The sequence below is a fragment of the Acinonyx jubatus genome, chromosome C2, assembly GCF_027475565.1.
Source record: "Acinonyx jubatus isolate Ajub_Pintada_27869175 chromosome C2, VMU_Ajub_asm_v1.0, whole genome shotgun sequence".
Classification (NCBI taxonomy): domain Eukaryota; kingdom Metazoa; phylum Chordata; class Mammalia; order Carnivora; family Felidae; genus Acinonyx; species Acinonyx jubatus.
Genome location: NC_069384.1, coordinates 92,408,995 through 92,434,571, shown reverse-complemented (window position 1 = coordinate 92,434,571; position 25,577 = coordinate 92,408,995). Strand labels below are relative to the sequence as shown.

Genomic DNA, 25,577 nt, shown 5'->3' with positions numbered 1-25,577 from the left:
TATCTATATCTATCTAGATAGATATAGATAGATAGATAGATAGATAGATAGATAGATAGATATAATATAATAAGCTGGAGAGCCTTATTTTTTCCATAAATTAATTAGGGTTTTAGCCAATTAATTGCAACTCATTTTTGAGAAAGCCTTTATTTTTCCGAAACAGTACTATACAGATGCAAATAGAAACAGCTACCTCTAAAGAATTAATTTCATGTAATCACAAATTAAAGAATAAGGGGGTTCAGAGAGGAGTTATGTGTTCTAGTTATAACGTAGAAAAATATCAGATATTGAATTAAGCTGTAGAGAGATAGCATAGGCTATGAGAAAATATTTTAAAATTCTGTAACATTTTACATGCTTTACTACAAACTAATGTAATTTTCCTTTAAGCCAGAATTAGGAGTCCAGTAGGTGAAAAATGTACTAAAAAATATATACAAATATGAGATAACTTGACTTTTACAGGCTTTCTCACAATGCTGACCATTCTCTGGGACTTAAGCTCACATGTGACCCCTCCTCAAAGCTTCCCCCTGGAACTTGCTCACATTTTATTTCTCTTTGTATTTGTCTCAAACCTTGCTCTTCCCTTCCCTCAACTAGGTCTTAATTCCCTAGAAAGCAAGGTTTATAGTCGATGTTTTGAATTCTCCAAAGTACCCAGCTCAGGGCCTAATCCTACAACATGTTCAATAGCTATTTGAAAAAGAACAAAAATGCAATCCAGGCTAAGCCATTTTTTTTTTTTAACGTGTTTTATTTTTTATTTTTTTTAATTTACATCCAAATTAGTATATAGTGCAACAGTGATTTCAGGAGTAGATTCCTTAGTGCCCCTTACCCATTTAGCCCATCCCCTCTCCCACAACCCTTCCAGTAACCCTCTGTTTGTTCTCCATATTTATGAGTCTCTTCTGTTTTGTCCCCCTCCCTGTTTTTATATCATTTTTGTTTCCCTTCCTTATGTTCATCTGTTTTGTCTCTTAAAGTCCTCATACGAGTGAAGTCATATGATTTTTGTCTTTGTCTGACTAATTTCACTTTGCGTAATACCCTCCAGCCCCATCCACGTAGTTGCAAATGGAGGCTGAGCAGTTTTTAATAGGATAATAAGCAAAGGAGTTTTCATCAATGGCTTGCTAGTCATGGAGGATCTTTTCTTTATAAAGGGCTCCCCGCAGGTCTTGTAGGAGGTTGGGCCAATAAACCCCCCTCTCAGAGCGGACACTAAGCACTCTCCCTCTCCAGTATTACCAAAATGTTGACTGTTACTATGATTTTGGATTTTGAGCTTGGATCTGTGGATCTGTATTTCAGCACCTCGAGTCACACAGTTGGAAGGAAATTCATGTGAAATTTTATGGGAGACGGTACCACCGATGAAAGGTGACCCTGTCAACTACATTCTGCAGGTATTGGTTGGAAGAGAATCTGAGTACAAACAGGTAAGAACCAGCGTGCATGACATGTGTGCAGCTTCTCAGTCTAAGCCTCTACCTCTAGCCTTGAAAGATTCAGTGACTGGTGAGCCTAAAGGCTTTACTACAGAGGAAGAGTAGTTTCAACCTAACTGCTGAAGCCTGTGTCCTGTCTGCCTTTTTTTATAGAAGTTAGAAGGATAAAGTACATGACTTAGCAGCTCTTGAGGCCTGTGATTCAGCAACTCGAGGTCACTGTTTGTCACCCTTAAATGTGCAATCACCTAGGAATCTGTTAAAATGCAAATTCTGATTCACTAGTCTGGGGGGAGGGTTCCAGCTCCCACGTGATGCTGGTCCATGAACCATAACTTGAGTTAGCAAGGCTTATACAGATCACCTGATAAACCCATGCAAGAGAGAATGTAATTGGAATATAACCGATAAAGAATTTGGTTTTATTATTTTTCATAATGCTTTTTGATCCTTTGTTCTTTCACAACTGTACATGATCAGTCACTGGTACTGATACCACCAGCAGATACTGATGATTTCAGATACTCCATCGGTTTCCGTAATGTTTCCAGGAACTTAATAACTGTTTTTGTGAAATCAGGATATGATCCCATTACTCTGAGGAGAGGTGAAGCCCATTCCTTCCCAGAGCTTTTAATGCAGGCATGCGTGTATATCAAACTTAGAAACTTGAAGATAAATGTCACCTGTCTTCTAAAACATTGGCCTAATTGTAAGACCCCTCTGTTCAGTTCTTGAGGCTCCAGATACACAAAGCAGGTAGAAAGTAATTTGATTCAGAGCTTTTGCTAAATTACTGGCTAATATTCCTTATACAATAATGAAGAATACTTGCAAGTGTGTAAGATGATCAGAGAAAATTTTGGTGCACTTCATGTACTTTGTTAATATGAAGAATCAGATAAAAGGATGAACCCCATTTTGCAAAAAACTATGACATTTACTAGTAAGTATGGATTAACCTCAGTGGATGATATAATTAAGGTTTCCATTATTCCTCTTTAAGAGCAAAACACTAGAAAACAGAGAGGAAAACACTGTTGTATCATTTCACTTTCCAATCTCATTCTTTACAGCATATCCCATTTCAGACTAAATAATTTTCTGTGTTTGTTTGAGCTCACCAGATAGATAGGATTGGTTGCAGGGTCTCAGCTCAGAGGGCAGAGGGCTTTTCCCTCTTAACTGCAGTCATCTTAACTCCGGCAGCACTGTCCTGTTCCATAGCAGTGAAAGATGAAATGATACCGAATTTCACAGCGTATCATTTAACACTTAAGAATGATTTGTTTCCCAACAGTACCTTCACTGCATGTTCGTCCTTGTTATTTTAAAAACATTGTATTCCCCGTACCATGCTTTTGCACCTGTTCTTAGAAAAATTGTTCTGCTGCTTAAAAGAGGGATTGCTGTTTTACATTGAGAAGGCAGCATTATTTGATCAAGATCAATACATCATAAGCATTGCTAAAACATGGGTAAATCAATGCAGTAATTTAGATTTTATCAGCAATGTGGCTGTTTCTAATCTGCTATTTGTTTGGGGTTCCTGGCTGACTCCTTTGGAAGAGCATGCAATTCGATTTCAGGGTCGTGAGTTCAAGCCCCACGTGGGGTGTAGAGATTATTTAAAAATAAAATCTTTAACAGGGGTGGCTCATTCAGTTAAGTGACCAACTCTTGATCTCTGCTCTAGTGATCTCACAGCTGTGTGTTCCACTCAACACGCTCATTGGGCTCTGCACTGGTCATGAAGCCTACATATATATGTAAAATTAAAAAAACATTGTTTTTAAATCTGTTATTTGTTTAATGTTATATATTTAGACCCATGGATTTATAAATCCTAATAGGATATGCAGTCACATGTGTAGAACTCAGAATACATTTCTTATTGTAGTTATAAGCGAGTTTCTTGTTGAAAATATATGAAAACATCGTACTTTAGGGCAGGCTCAGTAGATAGGGATTAGCATTCTTCACATAACCATGTGTTTACTACATTTACCAAGAAATGATTAAGGTGGGTCGTGGTGCATTAAAAGCCACGGTTGAGTCAGGGACAATTTGTACTGCGGTTTTTTGGGTTTTTTTTTTTTTTTTTGCTTCTCCCTGTTCAATAAGCATTAACTTAAACATGATGTTTTGAGTACTTCATTCAGTTTTTCTGGACATGAAATAGGAAATGAAACCTATTTATATTATGGGTGCAGAGTAATGGTTAAAATAATTGTGCTCCGGAGATAACAGGCTTTGAATACATAGAAGCAAAGCAAAAGAAAAGGGGAGGTAATTCTCACCGAGCATACACCACGGCAGAGCTCCGTGCTCTTAGGGAGCACTCTGGATTCCTCAATCCCAGCACTAACCAGACAGGACCTATGAATGTATGGGCTTGTGTTACTCCTTGTTATTTCTCAGTACTGGCACGTAGTTAGGCACTCAGTAAATGTTTCTTGCCTGCGTGAAAGAGGCAGTTTCAAAGGAACGGTGTTATTTATACTCAGGGTAGTAGTAAGAGTAAGCTTCAGCATGGGGTGGATTTAGAAGGTTTGTAACTTAGGTGAAAAAAATCAGCTGTAACAGGAGAGTGTCTTTCTGCTTCCCAGGCTTATCTTATACAGGCAAATATGGCAAACACCAAGGCTTTTTCTGATGTTTCACTTGAAACATTGATTTTAACTTTGCCTTGGTTCTGGCTTATTAGCTTTCTTTTGTTCAGCCACCAAGATAGGAGGTGAGCAGTTGGTTGTAATTATAAATGGTCTCTTAAAGGAGTAAATCCTCACCTAAAATTTTACTCTATATTAGAACGCATACATAGATTGATTTGGCTTTCCTGCCATTAATAAACATGCCAAGCACAAGTTTTTTCAAAGAAGCTTAAAACTTCTTGTCAGACAGTATTAATTATAAAGCATTCTGGAAAGGAATGAAAATTATATGTATATGCAGGTGACTGATATTTTTTTTGCACGAGATATAACATAGTTTGATACCTGTATAAGAATGTAAAGCAAGATGATTCATATTCATACCCCAGAAGTATGAAAAATTTTTACCAAATTTTATATAATTTTTACATGAAAAATTTTTAAGTTCGTTTATTTATTTTGAGAAAGAGAGCATACAGGGATGGGGCAGAAAGAGAAGGAGAGAGAGAGAATCCCAAGCAGGCTCTGTACTGTCAGCATGATGCAAAGCCAGACTTGGGGCTTGAACTCACAAACCATGAGATCATGACCTGAGCCGAAATTAAGAGTCGGATGCTTAACCCACTGAGCCACCCAGGAGCCCCTAAAAAAATATTTCATGAAGAGGAGCAAAGAGTACCAAACTGTAACACATTGTTACATGTTAGGGAAAAATTTGTGACAAATCATTAATATTCTTGGTGCTCAGATTTGTTGCATTAAGTAAACCTTTAAAGCATCTCAAAATTGGTGGACCTTTACATTTAATTTGGTGGCATCTCTGAATAAATTTTCATTTTATATCATGTTTTAGAATGTAGTGTTGGGACTTAACATTGGTTCTTCATGGCATCACAGCAGGTACTATGAGGAAAGAGCTGCTCTTAAGGCAACCATTTGGAAGTCTTAGAGCCTACATATGTTTTAATGGCTTTCAATTCAGTTCCCTAATACACCTCTTTATTTTTGCCTGAATAAAGGATCAAATCCAAAGCAAAATAATAGATCAACATGGGGACATTTAAAAGCCATCATTTATTTTACGGATTGACTTTTTTAGGTTTACAGGTTCCTTTAAGTATCTGATGAAGGCCATCAGAAAAATGCTCACACATCCACTTAAAACTTCACGAGACAAGTTTTTATTCTGTTCAGCGAAGTCCAGGTTTGGGACCCTGGTTTATTGAGAACCTGTTAGGTACTTTGTACCATGAGAGAGCCGACATAGAACAGAAGAGCGTGGGCAGTGCTCTCAGAGCTTAAACGCCCATTGGGGTGAGACCAGCAGACCCCCAAGAGGCAGTTCAGCAACAGTACCCTTACCTGTCCTCTTCAGCTCAGGGACAATGATGCCTGCCCAGCACTGCGCCCTCTACAAAGGAGGCTTGCAGGTCGGTGGGTTCCCTCTTGAGCTGGAGGGTATCCCACAGTCGTGTGATAGTAGAATTAATTCACTTCACTGAGCCTCGGCCACTTTGTTATAAAAGTAAGGCCTCTAAACCTCTAACTGGGGGCCACTGTGAGCTTCAGGCCCTTCACTAATGAGAACGCTCTACATAAGTGACACTGCTGTGCAGCTCTGCCCCCCTTTGCAGTTCTTGAGAGGGGCAGTATTAGTAAAGAGACCCAAGCATTGGCCCAGGTGCAGACCTCCAGGGATCCTCCCCCAGAGACTCTCCAGGATCAAGGAATCCAACTGCAGAGCATGTTGTTCTGAATTAACGGGCATAGGTTGTTCATTTCAGTTATCTGAATATTACTTTCAGTCCTCCTGTTTGGAATAAAGGTCAAAATTACTTTAAGATCTATTGTACATCAAACCAAGAACAGAAATAGTCTTGATAAAAATAATATTGCTTCTATACTTATTGAGATATTATGATTGGTTACTTCAATAAAGACCATCTTAAATGGAGCTATGCCTTTTAAATTGGGTTCAGGCAGGAGGAAAAACCCATAATGGTGCCCCTGTCAAAATGAATGAAAATAAAGGGACACGAGGCCTGCCATCCTGATGCAGAGAGCTGTGCAGTCCCAGGAAAAGTCACTTCAGTGGAGGCACAGCTGTGTGATGGATAGGACGAACTTGTGGTTTTGTGATCCCCTGGCTGTGACTGTTTACACAAAAACAAATCAGTTATCTCCAGCCTCAGGAACCAGAGTCCTCAGGAAATGGGGTGTTGGAATTGTTTTTCCTTAGCTAAGAATCCAAAAGTCGGGGCACCTGGCTGGCTCAGTCAGTTAAAGTATGCAACTCTTGATCTCAGGGCTGTGAGTTCAAACCCCATGTTGGGTGTGGAGCCTACTTAAAAATAAAATATAAAATAAGAATCCAAAAGGCCTAATAAGCATCATTGACTATTTCTAAAATATATTAGAAACTATAGTTTCTATTAATGCACTAAAAACAACTTACTGTTAATGATAACATTTTTTACAATGATGGCTGCACCTGTACTGAAAATTCTTTTCTGTTGCCTATGTGGTTTGTGTGTCTAATACTTAATGTTTCCTTGTTTCTGCTAATTCTCCCCTCTTTTCAAACAGTGTGGTGTAAGATTATCTGCTCTTGAGTATTTGAAAGTTCTAATTAGAGGACCATTCACTGAGTATCAGCTTAGTTGAGGCTATCCATGGTGCTGGTTGCTGTGGATAATAGAACACAGTCCCACACTCAATATGTTTACCATATTTTTTAAAAGATTTTTGAGTTGGCAGTGCTTGAAAAGGGGGGAGCTGTTCCAATTAAAACACCAAGAATGGCTAAAAGAAAAACATTTAGAAATTAAGGCCTAAGTTTTAATTGGATTCGTCATTAAGGAAGTTCCCTTCGATTAGACATTCATTTTTCCTTCACTAAAGCTTTTTGCCAAATGGTATGAGAAAAGTAGCATTCCTTTGCTTTCTAAAAACATTTTCAGAGATCTTCATTCCAGAAAGTTAGAGTTGAGAAGAGCCATCAAAATGAATATATGAAGTCTCTGTTCAGGATTCCATGAATTGGGTTCCTAAGAAATGAAATCTACTTTTGGGCCAGCTTTCTTCCAAAGCTCTAGCTGTGCAAATTCTGGAAGCCATAGAATTCATTTAAATAAATAGAAGTGAACATTTACATCCAGTTTCCAAAAGTCTCAAAAACATCTGTGGGGATAGGTTATTAACTGGTTTCCTTCAACGAGGTCATTGTTTGAAGGCAGAAATTAAGAGGCCACAGCACAGAAATGCTGCCCAAGCCTTTGCCTGGCACAGACTGAGTGGGGGAATTGCTGTCCATACAGCATAAAGGAAAGGCAGTGTTTTCCCCCAGAGGCAGCAGGAACCAGGATGGGGTGATCTAGGAGGGGTTTAATGGAAACACCAGACAGAGAGTGGGGCTGTCTGGGAAGACCGAGTCAGGCCAGGAGAGCTGGACCTCATGGCAGACTGTAGTCATTAGATGAGGAGTAAAGCAGAGGGCAGGTGGTGGCATCTCTACCAGAGGGAATGGCACAGGCAGAGCTGGGGCAGTTCCAGTGGTGAGCAGAGGTATTTGACTTAGGAGTGGGATCTCATCTTTGCAAGGAATCCTTAAGAAATGAACAGCCTTTCTGAAGATCCTCACTTCATCTCTAAGCAGGAGGATTAAACTGGATAAAGTTGGCTTACCTTCTGCAGCGTGTTCTCACAAAGCATTCTTCACATACAGTTTCTCTTTAACCCTCAGCCCCCCCTTAGAGTTAGGTTAGGTACTGTTACTATTCCCATGTTAAAGGTGAGGAAATTAAGGCTCAAAGCTGTTCGGTTGCCTAAGTTCACAAAACCTAGAAAGTAACGGAGCGAGCATTTAGACCTGGGATCCTGGTTCCAGTCCCTGTGCTTGAGAAGGGAAGGCCCACTTGCCTCCCAGTTCCCCAGGTTGCACGGAGGAGAAGAGCTCCAACAGCTACAGTCTTTCGACCTGTGTGTGGTAAGTGCCAACAAATACTTCAGGAGGAGCGGCCTCTTCAATAAAACAGATCTAGCAGGAAATCTTACAGCTAAGCTGTATGACAGCTTCTCTCCAATTCAGTAAACATCCCAGTGCTAACTTCTCACCACAGAATCAGAATGGCTTGTTTACTGGGACGTTGCAGATAAGAAACCAGAGCTGTGTGGCAAGTGTGGAACGACCTTCTTTATCAAACTGGTCCCGTGGGTTGTAAATCATTCCCTCCAGGAATGGTCTCCATAGTTTCCAAGAAAAGGCTTTTCTCCGAAAATACCAACTTGAGCATTTAGACTTAAGAGATTAAATCTCAATTAAGAAAGTAAAGAACATTACAGTTAAAAGATTTCTTTAACGAAAAAACACGTACACCATTTGTTTCCTTGAGACCACCCACATGTTGGGAAATAATTCATAGACAGTTCCATCAGGGTGTAGTTGAACTCCTGAAGAGCTGGCAGTGTGTGGGTCGGGGCAGTCACCATGACAACAAGCTCCTCTTAAACCATCATTTAACTAAATCATCACTGGAGCAGTGAGAGACCTCTCCCTCAGTGGTCTCTTAGTACCAGACGGGGGCGCTCTTCTTACAGCCCTTTCATACTTGGTTGCTCCAACCCAGTTCTATGACTCCAGTTGCTAATGCTCTTGCTACAGTCTTTAAAGAAATAAGGTAAGTAACTCACCAAGGGGAACATGCTTAAAATCTTTTTTTTTTTTTTAGTTTTTTTTTAATGTTAATTTATTTTTGAGAGAGAGAGACAGAGGGTGAGCTGGGGAAGGGGCAGAGAGAGGGAGACACAGAATCCGAAGCAGGCTCCAGGCTCTGAGCTTTCAGCACAGAGCCCCGACGTGGGACTCAAACTCACAAGCCGCAAGATCTTGACCTGAGCCAAAGTCAGACGCTTAACCAACGGAGCCATCCAGCCGCCCCAGAACATGCTTAAAATCTTACAAAAGGCCTAGCAAAAGCAATGATGAATCTGAATAGTAGTAAGAAACAAACAAAATTGGTTTTCTGGCACTTGGTCATTAGACAAAAGTACAATAAGACATTGTAAAGTTTGAAAACGAGGGAGGAAAAATCTTAAGAAAAAGGCTAAATATCTGGGGCGCCTTGGTAGCTCAGTCAGTTAAGCGTCTGACTTCAGCTCAGGTTATGATCTTTTAAAAAAAAATTTTTTTTAATGTCTATTTACTTTTGAGAGAGAGAGACAGAGTACAAGCTGGTGAGGGGCAGAGAGAGAGAGGGAGACACAGAATCAGAACCAGGCTCCAGGCTCTGAGCTGTCGGTACAGAGCCTGATGCAGGGCTCAAACTCACAAACTGTGAGACCGTGACCTGAGCCAAAGTCAGACGCTTAACCATCTGACTGAGCAACCCAGATGCCCCCCCAAAAAATTGTGTAAAGGCTAAATATCAAGTGAACATTGGTAGTTGGTTCCCTTTTCTAAACCGTGAGATCCTTCTACTGTCTTTGTTTGCCCAACACTAAATGCATGGCCAGTATACTTGTGTTCACTGATGGTAGGTCCTATTTCTTGGTAATTGGTAGAAGTTGATACACCAGGCTTTAAAAACACTCAACATTTGGAGGCGCCTGGGTGCCTCCGTTGGTTGAGCTTCCAAGCTTCAGCTCAGGTCATGATCTCACAGCGTGTGAGTTCGAGCCCCACACCAGGCTCTGTGCTGACAGCTCAGAACCTGGAGCCTGCTTCGGATTCTGTGCCCCCTCTCTCTCTGCCCCTCCCCACTCATAGTGTCTCTCTCTCTCTCTCTCTCTCTCAAAAATAAACATTTAAAAAAAATTTTTAAAAACACTCAACATTTGAAGATCCCCACTAACTCTGTAGCTGACAAGCGTTTCAGACATTGAGAACATTGGAAATACTTTTTATTTTCTAGGGGATTTGTATTGATGGGCAAAAACGACAGCTTTACTAAGTTAGCCTGTAGCTAGGTTGAAAATGCTTATGATTATCACTTTTAATTGCTGTGTTTTAATAATATATTTGGAGTTGTTTTTAAGTTCTAAATGGTGTAATAGCTTCCTTTTCCTGTGCAGTGCTATGTACCAGGCATATTTTAAGTGCTTTATCAATCCTCAGTGCCATTCATACAGGAAAGAGTCAGTTAATTTTACTTTCTTGTTTAGCAACTCATCAGCCAAATCTCTTACTGATTTGCTTGAGTTCCAGGTACTTTTTTTCCTATCTCAATTCATTGATTGTAATGTAAGCCATGAATTTTTATGTAATTTTAATGTGATCATCATTTTCTTTAAGTTTGAGGCTATCACTTTGATAAAAGAGCCTTGTGAGATCTCCCTTCCTCCAAGAGTTCTCTAAGTAGACTGGTAGTTTTCAGGTCCCTGTAATGGTAAGCCTCGTGGTGATTGTATTAGAGTTAACAAAGGGGAAGAAAATTTCCCAGGTCCTTAATGGAAAAAAACAGATTGTCTTGTGTTTACTGTCTGTATGACCAGATGGACCACTGAATTACTTAAATGTTAATTTGGGATAAATTGGAGTGTGTAGAAAAAAATTTTTTTCAAGAAAACAATTAGGCACATACCTCCCACAAAACTAGGAGAAAATATTTGTAAGATGTATCTGGCCAAGGATTTATATCCAGATGATAAAAATAGCTCCTACGGGGCACCTGGGTGGCTCAGTCAGTTAAGCGTTCAACTTCAGCTCAGGTCATGACCTCACGGTTCATGGGTTCAAACCCCGCATCAGGCTCTGTGCTAACAGCTCAGAGCCTGGAACCTGCTTCAGATTCTGTATCTCCCTCTCTCTCTCTCTGCCCCTCCCCTGCTCACACTCTGTGTCTCTCTTTCAAAAATAAATAACCATTTAAAAAAATTTTTTTGAAAGAAGAGCTCCTACAAACAACTAAAAGTAAGTAAATTAAAAACAGGCAAAAAGACTTGAACATACTCTTCACAAAAGAAGGTATATGAATGACCAATAAGCAGATGAAAATATAAGAAACATCGTTAGGCATCAGACAAATGCAAATGAGATAGCATTATCACCCATCAGAATGGCTAAAATATAAATGACCAATAATAACAAATGTTGATGAGGATGGGGTACAACCAGAACTCTCCTACTTTGCTGGCAGAAGGTACAAAGTGATGTAATCACTTGGGAAAACTATTTCTCATGAAGTGAAATGTAGATGTTCCTGTGACCCAGCACTTCTAAGTATTTACTCCAGAAAAATAAAAACTTAAGTCCTCAAAGATTTGTACACAGATGCTCATAGCAGCATTATATAAAAGCTCCAAACTGGGAAAAAAATGCAAATGTCCATCATAAAGAGAATGGATACATTGAGGTCTAGACAGGTGATGGAACACTACTGAATCCGTAACCTGGATGAAGCTTGTAGGCACAAGAGCGGGCATGAAGTGGGATGCCATTTATATGAACTTCTAGAGCAGGCCAAACTAATTACAGAAACAAGTCAGAATAGCGTGTACTTTTTATTTATTTGAAAGAGAAGGAGAAACAATCCCATGCAGGCTCCACCCCATCAGTGCAGAGTCCTATTTGGGGCTCGAACTCACGAACCATGAGATCATGCCCTGAGCCGGGATCAACAGCCAGATGCTTAACTGACTGAGCCACCCAGGGGCCCCAGAATAGGATGTACTTCTTGAAGGTGGAAGTAGGATATCTTGATGGGGTAGTGTTATATGGTGCATGCAACTGTCAAAAAATCATCCAACTGACACTTTGCATTATATTGTTTCTACAACTTTTTAATTGTTTCCTTTCAGCAAATGTTAATTTGTTCTGTGGACCAAGACCTGGGGCTCTTTGTAAGAATTAAGTCATCTTCTAATTTACAGCCTAAATGCTTATTAAAATTTAGATGCGTATGTATTACTTAGGCCAGCTGCAATTCTAGTCGCTGAATTTTGTATTATGTTTATTCAGAGTGGGTTAGAACACCTTCCTTTGTTGCTGTTGGATGAAATACAGATTGGGAGAAGTAACCCGTCTACATCATTTTTGTTTTTATGGCGTAAAGCCAGGTCCACAAGGCCCCCAGCGTTATAGGATTATTCCTTTAGAAGACCACAGTGTTACAGATTAACTGACCAGGACTTTTTCGTTTTCCCCGGAAGGTATACAAGGGAGAAGAAGCAACATTCCAGATCTCAGGCCTCCAGACCAACACAGACTACAGGTTCCGCGTGTGCGTGTGCCGTCGCTGTGTAGACACCTCTCAGGAGCTAAGCGGAGCTTTCAGCCCCTCTGCGGCTTTTGTATTACAGCGAAGCGAGGTCATGCTCACAGGGGACACGGGGAGCATAGACGATCCCAGAATGAAGAGCATGATGCCTACTGACGAACAGTTTGCAGCCCTCATTGTGGTTGGCTTTGCAACTTTGTCCATTTTGTTTGCCTTTATATTACAGTACTTCTTAATGAAGTAAACAAACCCAACAAAACTAGAGGTATGAATTTAATTAATGCTACACATTTTAATACACACATTTATTCAGATACTCCCCTTTTTAAGCCCTTCTGTTCTTTGATTTATATACTTCTCTTGTTTTACAGATTTAGCTAGGAAAAAAAAAATATCAGTGTTTTGGTGCACCTTTTTGAAATGCAAAACTAGGAAGAGACTAAACTGGATTTTTTTTTTTTTTTAAAGAAAAGCAAACCGGATACCAAAAGCTAGCTTTCATATGTTTTCTTTCATCTTCAGATTTACCTTTATTCTGTTTTCACTGATGTCTTTTGCAAGCCTTTGGTTGGTTGTTTTTTTTTCTTCCATGTTACAGTTTAGTAATTTATATTCACCAGTCACTTCTTTTGTCTTGATCATCGATATCTGTGAACATGAATCACAGTGTGTGTAGTTACAGGTCTAGGATTCCAGTGTTGTCAGAGTATTAGCACACAACTACAATGGCAACAACAACGTACAGAAGATGTGTTCGCTCAGATAAGGCTGCCCTAAACAACCCTTTTGTCACTCAGTTGTTTAACTGTGTTTAGCTCATTTGAATCAAAATGTGTACTTTAATCTAAAATGTTTTAATGATCTGTATTTCTTCTGATTTTAACACTTATGAGCTGCCTGTCTAAGAAATCAAGTAACCAAAATGCACCTATAAATTATGGAGCATTGTAGATTTTTACCCCATCGATTCATAGCAGTAATTTTAAGAGGGCATTGTGCAATAGTTAGTTGTTTCCTTGTTCAGCTGTTTTAAAAGCTGCTTTAACTTGTTTGTTTGTCTTTGTGTAGAACTACTTCTAATCTAATCACTAGAGTTATTATATTCTGTTATGTTTGACCAGAGTTATATGGCGAGAACTGGTGACTGTTTAGTGCCTCTGCCCATTGTCCATGATTCATACTAATTGTGAGCAGTCTTCTTACAGCTTGTTGTTTTGGAAAGATTTGCCTTTAGGCTGTTCTTTGAGGTATCAATGAAGTGATCGAATTTCAATACCTTGATTCAATGCACATCATATTAATCTAACAGCAGATGAAAACTGGTAAAACCCAAACGAGAGTCATCTAAATTTGTAGTTCCTATTTTTGTGGGTTTGACCTGGCCATGTGTGGAGAGGGAATGATATTTGGTGGTGAGCACAGGGTGTTTGGGGGTGAAGGAGCCTAGATTCTCTCCCTGGATCTGTCACTAACTTGCTGCGTGACCTGAACACGTCACTTTACCTCTCTGTGCCTCAGTTTCCCGTGCATTAAAAATAAAATGAAATAAAATGAAATGGGGATTCTAATGTTTGTAAGTGCTTTGAGATCCTTGATCAACAGGTGCTATTGGAGTGCAAAGTGTTACTCTTGCATGTTTATTCTGAGTCATGAGATAATCAAGTTTAACCCAAAGTCATTGGATTATTTATATGAAGTCCATAATGTTCGCGTACCTCAGGGACATTTAAGAGTTGGAGGTGCAAATAAATATATTCCAAAAGGGTGCAACAGACACAGTGTATCCCCCTGCTTCTGTTTTTGTATATTTTTGCTACTTGGTTTTTCTTGATCATAGCGATTTTGTGCTTGGTCTATGTTGTCTTAAGATGCAGTATCCTGTACTAGCTTATAATATTCCCATACCAAAGTCATGGGGAAACCAACATTATTTTGTTTTTGGTTTATTTATACTATATTCTGCATACAGTACTTTAAATGCCAATTACAGTGCAATCTTTATTTATTGTAAAATTTTTTACATGTACTTATGTACTAATTTCCCCTTGTAGCATGTTATTTTGTGTTTTATACTTTTGTAATTTTTAGGTCAGTCCTGTACCTTGGCAACATCTGTAGTATTATTATCAATCTTCTGACATTTTCTTGTGTTTTTAAAGAGAAGAGCATCTAGTGCATTAAATGCCAAAAAAAAAAAAAATCCATTATCAGTGATTGAAACGTTTACATGTACCCAAAAAACCATAATCATCTCTTGAAAGAAAGTGCTGAGATCAATGAATTACTCTGGGTGCCTATATTGATGTAGTAAGTACTAGAGAGTTTTGTATTTTGTTATTGGCTGTAATAATTAGTTTAATTAGCCTTGCAAAGTGATGGCATCAAGGTAAATATATTTTTGCCAAAGTTCTGGCCTTCCAAAACTCAGCCCTCTGCTTAAGTATATATTATGACCCACTCTACCGTGGCATCTGCGTTTCTGGAGACCATTGCTTAAAACACACCTTCTCCCCCCAAAACACCTGCATGAAATGAAGAGTTAAGTGTGTCCAAAAACCCTGTTTGCTGGGTAGGGGGGAGGTCCCTTTTTGGAAACACTTCAGAACTGCTGCTATAAAGAAATTCTCTGAATTGGTTGAAATGTTTTAAATGAAAGAATACTTAAGGCCAAGACTGCTACGAGTACTTTATCTTTTTTGAGATTGTCATCCTGTTGAGCCACCAGAAAGCTGCAGTGGGTGAAATACCAGCTGGCGGCACTTTATTTTATTGTTCTTCGTGATTTGGTGTCCATTATAAACCCGTCAGTCCAAAAATTATTACTCCATCTGGCTCTGTTTTCTATCACAAATACGTATTTGTGACATCAGTATATAACTATATGTGTATTGCCGTTACACACAAACGATAAAATAAAGTGTTATATCGACCTTATTTCTCTTGCCCTTTTGCAATACATAGGAATGAGTGAGTGGCCGATTCCCGATGCTCTGTATGTCAGATTCCTCCCTGGCACAAGAAATTCCAGTCATGTAATGCAAACTGCCCTTTGTCCTCAAAGAAACTGTTTAAAGAGAAAACTTTTTTAAAAGATTTTTTTCATATTATCTGCCTTGTTCTTATCAACTTGAGATTGTTGGCATTTTCTAACTGTGTTTTGTTGGCTACAGTAAATCAGTATTCCTGTCAAAATTGAAAAGTGCCCTAATTGAATGTGTTTGAATGTTATCCTTGCACAGTTCTTTAAATTGAAAGACAAAATGTTTTACCTCACTGTTGGACATACATTCCAAGGTTTTCAACTCTAGGAGAAAAAAAAATAATCATGTTTTCCTGTATTGTAAATTTTAGACTATTTCATACACATTGTATTAAAACTGCCATATCAATTTTAATGTATAGATTTTGCAAATACTATGCTATATGTAATACCTAACTGTATCTGTAGTGTATATGTAATATATTTATGCCCAATAAATGTTTTAATTCTTTCTGACGTAAGTAGGGTTTTTCTGCCATGAATAGGATTGCTTTTGTTGTTGTTGTTACTTTTTAAAAACTTAAACCACATCCCCAAAGTTGCACAGTCAAATGCCTTTCGAGGCCACCCAGGTGGCATCCAAAAGAGCAGTTGCACCCGAGGTCCTGCAAGATCACAGGCCATAATCACATGTGCTAAAGTCTCAAAAGAAGCTAAAGATTCAGATTTCCCTGTATGGGACAGCTAAAATGTGATTATGGACAATACAGGCCCCGGGGGCTGCCAGTTAATTCTTTGTCAGAGTCTGCGTCCCTTACCTGTTATCCAAATGCCAAACCTTAGGGGCCCAGGTCTATCTCCGTACACACGGAGACCCAGAATGCTCTCTCTCCAAGACAAACTCCCAGGGTTTTGACTTCCATCTTCCCTCCCCTGGGTCTCATTCAACAACAACAACAGCAATAAAGCACAGTGCCCCTGCTATGGCCATGGTTTCCTTATGTTCAGATGGTTTTGCTAGGAATTGCTAGTATCTTTCTCATTTCTGGAGGAAAAAAAATGTACAGAAAAACTTTCTAGAAGAAAATAAGCTCTGCATTATAAAGAGTGATGGCCATTCCTGTGAGTAAAGGTGACAAAGTGGACACGTGAGAGTTTGCATGCTCCTAACACTCCACTGAAAGTCTAGTAAAGATTTGTTGTTGTTACTGTTACTGTTGTTGAATCACAGCTCCCCTCAACACTGGGAAGAATGGGAAAGCACTTGCTAGCACCAGAATTTTGGAATTCTAATTTCTCAAGGAGAGGAATGAGCATCACCTCAATTCACATGCAGAATACGCTGAAGGCTCAAAAACTGACAGAAACATGTCCTTTTGAAGTGATGATGAACAGGGAAAGGACCCTAAAATACTACCAGTTGAAAGCTGTTTCAAATGCCATTGGATCCATAAAATTCCTCCCGTGTTGTGTTGTTTCCAGTTGGACAGCTGCAACCCTGCAGAAGCCTGTATGTTTCTCCTCAAAAGGTAAAATAGAAATCCCTAGCCTGGGAGACGCAATCCACAGCTGAGAGTAAAGTTGTGTGTACCATATCAGAAATGGGATTCAGTGAACATATGCATACAGGAGAATATTAAGCGTGTTACCTAGAGAGCCTCATAGGCCAAAAAGATCTAAAGATGGTCAATGAAATGGTTCAGCCAGAGCATCCTTGGGTGGTTCTTCTCAGCCTGGGCTGCACAGTAATATCACCTGCAGTGCTTTTCAAAACCCCTACACCCACATCACACTTTGAACCAATAAAATGTGTATTTCCAGAGCGCTGGTGATTTTTTTAAATGTTTTTTTAATGTTTATTCATTTTTTGAGAGAGTGGGGGAGGGGCAGAGAAGGAGACACAGAATCCGATGCAGGCTCCAGGCTCTGAACTGACAGCACAGAGCCCGACGTGGGGCTTGAGCTCACGGACCGTGAGATCATGACCTGAGCTGAAGTTGGATGCTTAACCGACTGAGCCACCCAGGCGCCCCAGCATCGGTGACTTTTAAAGCCCCACAGGTGTTTCCTCTGTGCAGCCAGGATTGAGAACCACTGCCCCGAGGTGAAACACTCAACAATCCCCTGTCAGCTTTTGAATGACCTGACATCTGATGAAAGCTGCTAACATGAAAAGCCAAAGCCAACAACGTGGAAGAATCAGAGACTAAGGGAGAAGCAACTTCAGGAAACAATTGTTTATCTCCCGAGAGATGAGAGGAAATAAATCCTCTTTAGACTGAGGACAGAATGCTATTGAAAAGGGTGCTTAACGAACGTGGAAATGCTCTCGGAAATGAAAAATTCAGAAGGGTTAGAAGCTGCAATTAAGAGAATAACCCCAAAATAAAACAAATGAAAATATAAAAGATTAGGATCAGACCAGAACATTCAATATCCAAGTAGTAGGGACTTGAGAAAGAACAGAGAAAATGGAGAAGAAATCATGAAACACCATGTTTCCAGAAGGAAAGGGCAGGAGGGTGCTCAGCACGATGAGTGGAAATAAACCCTCCCCCAAGGCACACCGTCCTGAAATTTCAAAACACTAGGACCAAGAGAAGCTCCCAAAAATGTAGGAAGGTGGTCACATAGAAGGATTAGAAATCAGAATAGCTTTATACTGCTTGCTAGCAACACTGGAAGCTAGAAATCAGTGACGCAAGTACGTCAAATTTGAAAGATGAAGACTTCCCACCTGCTTACTCTTGGCCAAGTGTGAAGTATCATGAAGACATTTTTAGAAATGTGAGATCTCACAAATTTGCCTCCCATGCTCCCATTCTCGGAAGCTATTAGAGGATATGCTCTCCCATATTTGCCATACAGGCAAATAAAACAAGAAAGAAGAATCCATGGGATTCTGCCCCCAGTGCTTTTCATGCAGAAGTTGACTATCCAGCCCTTTGCCCCAAAAGAATTTATGTAATTTTCACTGTATCTTCCTCCTACCCCCACCCAGCCAACATGTTTGCATGACTGCCCCCCCAAAACGGATGCAAATGACCCTTTTAAACCTCTCAAGATATCTTACCTTGTGCTAATTAAAAGTAACAATTAGATCTGTGTGCAGCTACCCTTTATTCAGAGTGGCGACCAAAAAAAAAACAGTTTCCGCCTCTACTGCTGGACTGGTGGGAGGGAATATATGTTTGGGACAGCAAGTCTCATCACCTCTGCAGCATTTGGCAGTGATGTAATCCATAAGACCTGTTGCTCCAAACCATAGTCTTTTGCATGGGTGTGTTACTTTTAATGCAATATTTTCATTTTAATTGAAGTCGTCAATTTTTCGTTTAAAATGTGGAAATTTAAGGGCGCCTGGGTGGCTCAGTCGGTTAAACGTCTGATTTAGGCTCAGGTCATGATCTCATGGTTTGTGGGTTCAAGCCCCATGTCGGGCTCTGTGCTGACAGCTCAGAGCCTGGAGCCTGCTTCGGATTCTGTGTCTCCCTCTCTCTGCCCTTCCCCCACTCACGCTCTATCTCTCTCAACAATAAACATTTAAATGTTTTTAATGTGGAAATTTCATACAAAATACTGAATTCCAGATTCTACTAAAATTTGAAAGACCTGGCAACTGCAGGTCCTGTTCTAGAATCATGATACTCAACAAAGGTGAATAATGGCTGTCCTTGTTGGTTGGGGCATTTGCTGTGCAGCTGACCACATTTCTCACCAAATTCTTGATAAGAATATGGATGATCCTATCTCTTCCAATAGAAGAATATCACCTTTTACTCATCTCTGACAAAAGTGAGTAAACGGCATGTGGGGTGGGGGAAGAGACAAGATTTCCAAGAATTTGATGGAGAACGTCTGTATATATTTGCTTCTCCATCAAAGCAACAAAAACAGTGGCAACAAGAAAAATGCCAACATCAAGTTTTCCAGAACTCTGGAAATTAACTAAAGCCTTGTAACAATCTGAACCTTGATAAGAACAGCAGGCTTTGTGTTTTTTTTATCGCAATCTACTCTTCTCCCCAGCTCCACAGTAGCCTTGAAAATGAGCCCTGCGGCCACCAGAGGGAGCATACTGGGTTTGGAGCATCTCAAAATATCTCCTCCCCAGATCAGTGTCACTAACTTGACTAGGAGCTCGCTTTATGGGAAAAACCTTATATCCAGGGCATTTGTTGAAAAATAATCAGTTTAATCATGTAACACTGTCGCTGCTTGAGGCTGCAGTACCAGTTGGGGCAAACAAGAGCCTGGTCAAAAGCTTCCAAGACCTGGGGACGGAGATATCCAAGGGGGCGGTTAAAGCTTGTGACGTGGTCCTGAGCATCTAGAAGGCCATGTACATGTACAGGGCTATGAGTACGCCAAGGAAGGACCTGAGAAGTCCTCAGTCTCACTTCTGCCTGATCACAAGGCCCTGTGCAAGCAAGGAATGAAGGCCAGGGTGGAACTGCGAACTCTCTGCCTGTGGAAGGCATGCTCCAATATACACAGCCCTGTGAAGAAGAGTGGAAAACTTACTGGTTCAAGGCACTGAAGGAAATCTGTGAGTAGCTGTTAACTGACATCAAATGGAACAGAGACAATCGTGGCCAGAAGTCTGAAAGGATAGAACCTGAATTTGTAACTCAGATTTACCCTAATAAGAAATGGGGAGGTGATGATCAAAGAGGATTTTAGCCTTAACTATAATATTTTGGCCTTGTAGATGAAAGATGCATTTACATATTAGGAAATAAAAAATAATTTTATGGTTAACAAAACCATAGAAGAAATAAATTTCCATCCCCTTTTCCGAGTCAAAGGATAACTAAAGGATGCTTCTTAGTTTTTTTTTCCCCCCTAGGACTGAAGGCACAGATGTTTTGTTTTCTATCCAAACAGGTTCTACAAGAAACATGTTCAATTCACATCAACAAAATTTCTTGCACATATGAGCTATTGAACGCTGTAGATTTTCCACTATAGCATTGTTTCCCAAAGTGGGGAAATATACAAGACAACTGTAAACGGTACATGGCTTGACATCTTTAAATTATGTAGTTTTGTCATCTGTACTAGGAAAAATTGTATCCGGCATATCAAAGAAAACCAGGTAAGATTAAAGTGGATATTTAAGAAAAGGAATATGGTAAGTAAATAATGGCGCAGGTGCTACTCAGATATGGCAGAAATCACAGGAATGATGAGCAAATGGATGAAGTTTGAGAACAGTGCACCACAGAATGCAGTGTCCTAAATAACACACGGATCTATGCGAGGCAATACATTTCTAAGTTGTCATGTGTAAATACATTCTTTAATCATCATGTGAAGAGTTGTGTTGTATTGGGGGGGGGGGGCGGAGGGGCGGGGCACGGGGGAATGGGGATAAAAATCAGGATCCACACAGAATTGGAAATTGAATTGAATGAGATTTGTGTAACTGACCCCTACCAGCCTCAGTGACGTGCTCAAACCTTCCTATCCTGCTGTGCATATTTTCATGTTCAGCACTTATGAATATTAGCATAAATGAAAATTGGCTTCTCTGCAGTTAAGGTGCTTTTGCCCAAAGACTGAAGGCTCTATGGTGTTATTTTTGCAGAGCCTGAGCTAAGATAACATTTTGGTTTCATCAGGCATGGGGAAGAAAAGAAAAGTATGATAGGCCTCTATTGTTTTGTCTGCCACTCCCTTCCAGGACAGTGGGCTAGAAACACCCTCTCCCACACTCAACCCCATCCACTCTGTTCTCCACAAGTTGCTGGATTCCTCTAAAACCACTACCCAGACTTCACTACATTATTCTAGGGATGGCCTAGCCATCTGGGATTGAGACTCAAGGTGGTCTTGCTCTAATGGCTGGACCTCTAAGATGAAAAGCTTGAAAATCTTGAGCAGCTGTTTTTCTCCATGTAGATAAAGCCAGTGAGACAGAACAATGAAGCTGGTAAGAGGAGAGAAAAAAGGGCAATGATGCAATAGAAAGTCCCTAGTTAAGGCCCAGTTTATTCTGTCCTTACGTTCACTGACCCCTTTTACAGTTTCCTTGTGACCCTTTGTGTTCAAGCTAATTGGACTTGAATTTCTGACACCAGGGACTAGAACATGCCCAACAAAGACAGAAAGCACTTAAAACCATTTCATATTGCAAAGGGGGCCTATTTAGAGTAGAATATTCAATGTATAAAATGCACAACCTCAAATATTTTTATGCTGGGAATTCATGCAGAGTTTTGTTTCTGTTTGTTTGTTTTTACCTTTCAAGCAGTATACACTGAACTTAGGAAAGCTATAGATATTTTTGTAATGTTATTTACTTATTTTGAGCAGAGAGCATGAGTGGGTGATGGGTAGAGAGAGAGGAAGAGAGAATCCCAAGCAGGCTCCGTGCTGTCAGCTCAGAGCCCAGATCCCACGAACCGTGAGATCATGAACTGAGCCAAAAATCAAGAATTGGACCCTTAATCTATTGAGCTACCCAGGTACCCCCCAAACTACAGATTTTTTAAAAATCAAAACCAAAATAAAATGGTGCTGAATGTGAGCATTTATTAGTGAGCACTTGCAGCATGCTGAACACCTGACATGTATTATCTGACTTCTGACTCACAGCCCTTTGAGGTGAGTGTAGCTATCACCCTTGAAGCACAGGCATATAAGTCAGTATCGATGGAGGATTCAAGCCTGGCTCTAATTTCTGAGGCCAGTTTAGTCTAACTCTGCATTGTGCTGCCTGGCAAGAACCCTTCAAGATCTCTTCTGCTATTGTATTTAAATGATATGAACAACAATGGTACTAGCATTGGATCTTATCTCATAAATGTTGTGATGTAAAAATAAGATTTAAACAAATATTAAACCACAGCAGCTTTGACCTTCAGTCTCTAGTCCTTTTTTTTTTTTTTTTTTTTTTTTAAAGTCTGTCCCTTTACTGCCGTCCTCTCCCCTCCTGAGAAAAGAAAAGGGACCAGGTATATTTTATCCAACAGTCAGATGTGTGAGTCAGGGATGATTGTCCTTATAAAGAACAAGCTCCCCTGCAATGAGTGAGAATGCGGAGTTCTGAGCTTGGCTTTCCTCCAATGTAAGGCAACTTGAACATAGTCTCAAGTCCTAACTTTATGATTCTATGAAGACTGAACTCCTCTGAGGTGGATGGCCTTCTGTCCAAACTACAATCCCTTGAATGATAGAATCAGAGAACAGTCTGCTAGTTCCTTCTCATATATGCAGCCTCCACCTTTGACTGAGCAAATTGGCACCAAGCACTATAAACTTCTAAAATTCCGGGATCGCAAAACTTCCCGGAAGGTTGTCCAGCCAACCCCAGGACTGCCGCTCTGGGAACACACCATGTTTCTCCAAAGCTTATTTCAGATGCTACCACACAGGTGTTAGGGACTAAAAAATAGCATAGAAGAGAGTACACATGTGGTACTAAGGGTGTGAAGAGAAAGGGAATGCAGGAATGGGTTCTGAAGGTTGTTTTGCAGTTTAACACACATCATCTCATCATGACTTTGGGGCAAGAGTCTGCATGGCTTAGCTGGTTGCCAACAGTGTGGGAAGGCCAAGGGAGGCTGCTGAGGCATCCCATGAATTCTTGCTAGGGTTCTCCAGAGGAGGCCTCATCTCCAGGAAATGGACCAGTTCACCGCCCCCCCTCCCCGTGTCTGCCCCCCTGAGGTCTTCAGCCTTGCAATAATGTCAAGCCCTTCAAAACCAAGCCCTGGGATTTTCTTTCCCTCTGTCATCAAAGCAGTTTTATCACAAGCATCTTGTAAGCATCTTTCCGGATTGGTTTATTTAGCTTGTGTACTTAAAAGAGATTTGCAGCCATTTGTTAGGAGGAAATACAATATTTTTTAAAAATATATACAAATTTATATAACCTAGGGATGCATGAGATGGTAACTGTAAAAAGAAACCTACAAGCTAGAAAGGAAAAGATACATTTAACTAATCAAAACTAGAGAAAAGCATTGCAAAACATCACTGATAAATGGTGAATATCCCTAATGTACACAAGGTCCTATACATTATACAAAAACAATCCAATTAAAAAAAAATAGACAAAGCAAATAAATGGACAGTTTATAGAAGAAATGTAAATTGCAACTGTCATGGGGAACAATGTTCAACCTTCTTACATGTTAGGAAAATTAAAATTGAAGCAATGAAAAATATTTGACAGTTGGGAAGAAATTCAAAAGGTTATCCCATGCAGGAGAAAGTATGGGGGAGCAATCACATCTCTCTCTGGGATGAGAGATGTAAACTGCTATAACATTTTTGGAAGGTAGTCTAGAAATGTTAATATTTAACATAAATATACACTTGACTAAGCAACCATATATTTAAAAGTCTAAAGAAATAAAATGAATATGTATGTAAGTATGTGAAAGGGTGTTTATTTTAGCACTGCTTATTACAGGAATAAAAGCAATTTAAATATTCCTCAACAGAGCAATGTATTCATATTATGGACTACCTTTGGCCCATTAAAAATGAGTTAACATCTCAAGAAAAGATCACTATCCCTTATGACAACTATAGATGCAAAAATCCTCAACAAAATACTGGCAAACGGAATCCAGTCACATATAAAAAGAAATATAAGCCATTGACAAGGAATGCAAGATGGGATCAACCATCTTGATATGACAATCAACCAATGTACAACATCATATTAATAGAATAAAAGATAAAGCAATATGATCATCTCAATAGACAATTAAGAAGCATTTGACAAAATCCAACAGTCTTTTATGACAAAAACACTCAACAAACTGGGAATAGATGGGGACCCTCCTCAACCTGATAAAAAGGATCTATGAAAATCCCATAAACTTCATGATTAATGGTAAAAAAACAAAGCTCTAGGGGCGCCTGGGTGGCTCAGTCGGTTAAGTGTCTGACTTCGGCTCAGGTCATGATTTCCTGGTTTGTGGGTTTGAGCCCCGTGTCGGGCTCTGTGCTGACAGCTCAGAGCCTGAAGCCTGCTTCGGATTCTGTGTCTCCCTCTCTCTCTGCGCCGCCCCCCCCCCCCACGTGTGCTCTGTCTGTCTCTGTCTTTCAATAATAAATGTTGAAAAAAAAAAAAAAACCTGAAAGCTTTACCCCTAAAATCAGGAACAAATCAAGGATGTTCATTCTTGCTACTTCTAGTCAACATTGTACTGAAGGTTCTAACTAGGATAATTAGGCAGGAAAAAGTAGTAAAAGGAAGAAATAAAACTATATTTGCAGTTGACATTATCTTGTACATAGAAAATCCTAAGGAATCCAGTGGGGGGAGGGAACTAGTAACACTCATTAACCAGTTCATCAAGGCTGCAGGATATAATATCAATAAACAAAAGTCAATTACATGTGTATACACTAGCAATGTCCCTCTCAAAAAAGTAGAACTAAAAAAACAATTCCAGGGATGCCTGGGTGGTTCAGTCAGGTAAGCCTCCAACTCTTTATCTTGGCTCAGGTCATGATCTCACAGTTGTGAGCCCCTGCATCGGACTCTGCACTGAACGAGTGGAGACTGCTTGGGATTCTCTCTCTCCCTCTCTCCCTGTCCCTCCTCTTCTCACACTCACACACATACACACACTCAAAATAAACTTAAAAAATAGAAATAAATTTTAAAAATAAAAATAATCCCACCTAAGATAGCACCAAAAAGAATAAAATACTTAGGAATAAATTTAACACAACAGTGCAAGACTTGTACACTGAAAACCACAAAATATTGTTAAAAGAACTAAATGCCAAAAGATAACCCGTGTTCATGGGTTGAAAGTCTTAAAAGTGTCAAAATGCCAACACTTCCCAAACTGATCTAGAGATTCAACACAATCCCTATCAAAACTCCACATGCCTTTTTTTTTTTTAATTTGAGAGAGAGAGAGAGAGAGAGAGAGAGAGGGAGAGCACATGTAAGCAGGGGAGAGAGACAGAGGCAGAGAGAATCTTAAACAGGCTCCATGCTCAACACAGAGCCCGATGAGGGGCCTGATTCCATGACCCTGGGATCATGACCTGAGCTGAAATCAAGAGTTGGGTGCTCAGCTGACTGAGCCACCCAGATGCTCCTCTTTTTTATTTTTAATACAAAATTGACAATATGTTAAAATCCATACAGAAGTTCAGGAACTCAGGTTAGCCAAAACAATCTTGAAAAAGAACAACAAAGTTGGAGATCTCATGGGATCCCTGGGTGACTTAGTCAATTAAGAATCCAATTCTTGATCTCAGCTCATGTCATGATCTCACAGTGGTGAGATTG

General features: G+C 39.9%; 1 protein-coding gene and 1 long non-coding RNA gene across 5 annotated transcripts in view; one reads left to right on the top strand and one right to left on the bottom strand.

Annotated features, from left to right (window-relative positions):
• The window catches only part of FNDC3B (fibronectin type III domain containing 3B), a 356,845-nt gene extending 341,022 nt beyond the window's left edge, over positions 1–15,823 (top strand). For all 4 annotated transcript variants that reach the window (XM_027061431.2, XM_027061428.2, XM_027061432.2 and 1 more), the window contains 2 exons: positions 1,324–1,451; positions 12,260–15,823. In XM_027061431.2, coding sequence (XP_026917232.1) covers positions 1,324–1,451; positions 12,260–12,571 — 440 coding nt within the window. In that variant the 3' untranslated portion in view covers positions 12,572–15,823. The remainder of the gene's footprint in view (positions 1–1,323; positions 1,452–12,259) is intronic.
• A 145-nt stretch (positions 15,824–15,968) lies between these two features.
• Positions 15,969–25,577, bottom strand: part of LOC128315241 (uncharacterized) — a 49,183-nt gene continuing 39,574 nt past the window's right edge. Inside the window, exon 3 of the long non-coding RNA XR_008297815.1 lies at positions 15,969–16,352. This is a non-coding gene — a long non-coding RNA (uncharacterized LOC128315241). The remainder of the gene's footprint in view (positions 16,353–25,577) is intronic.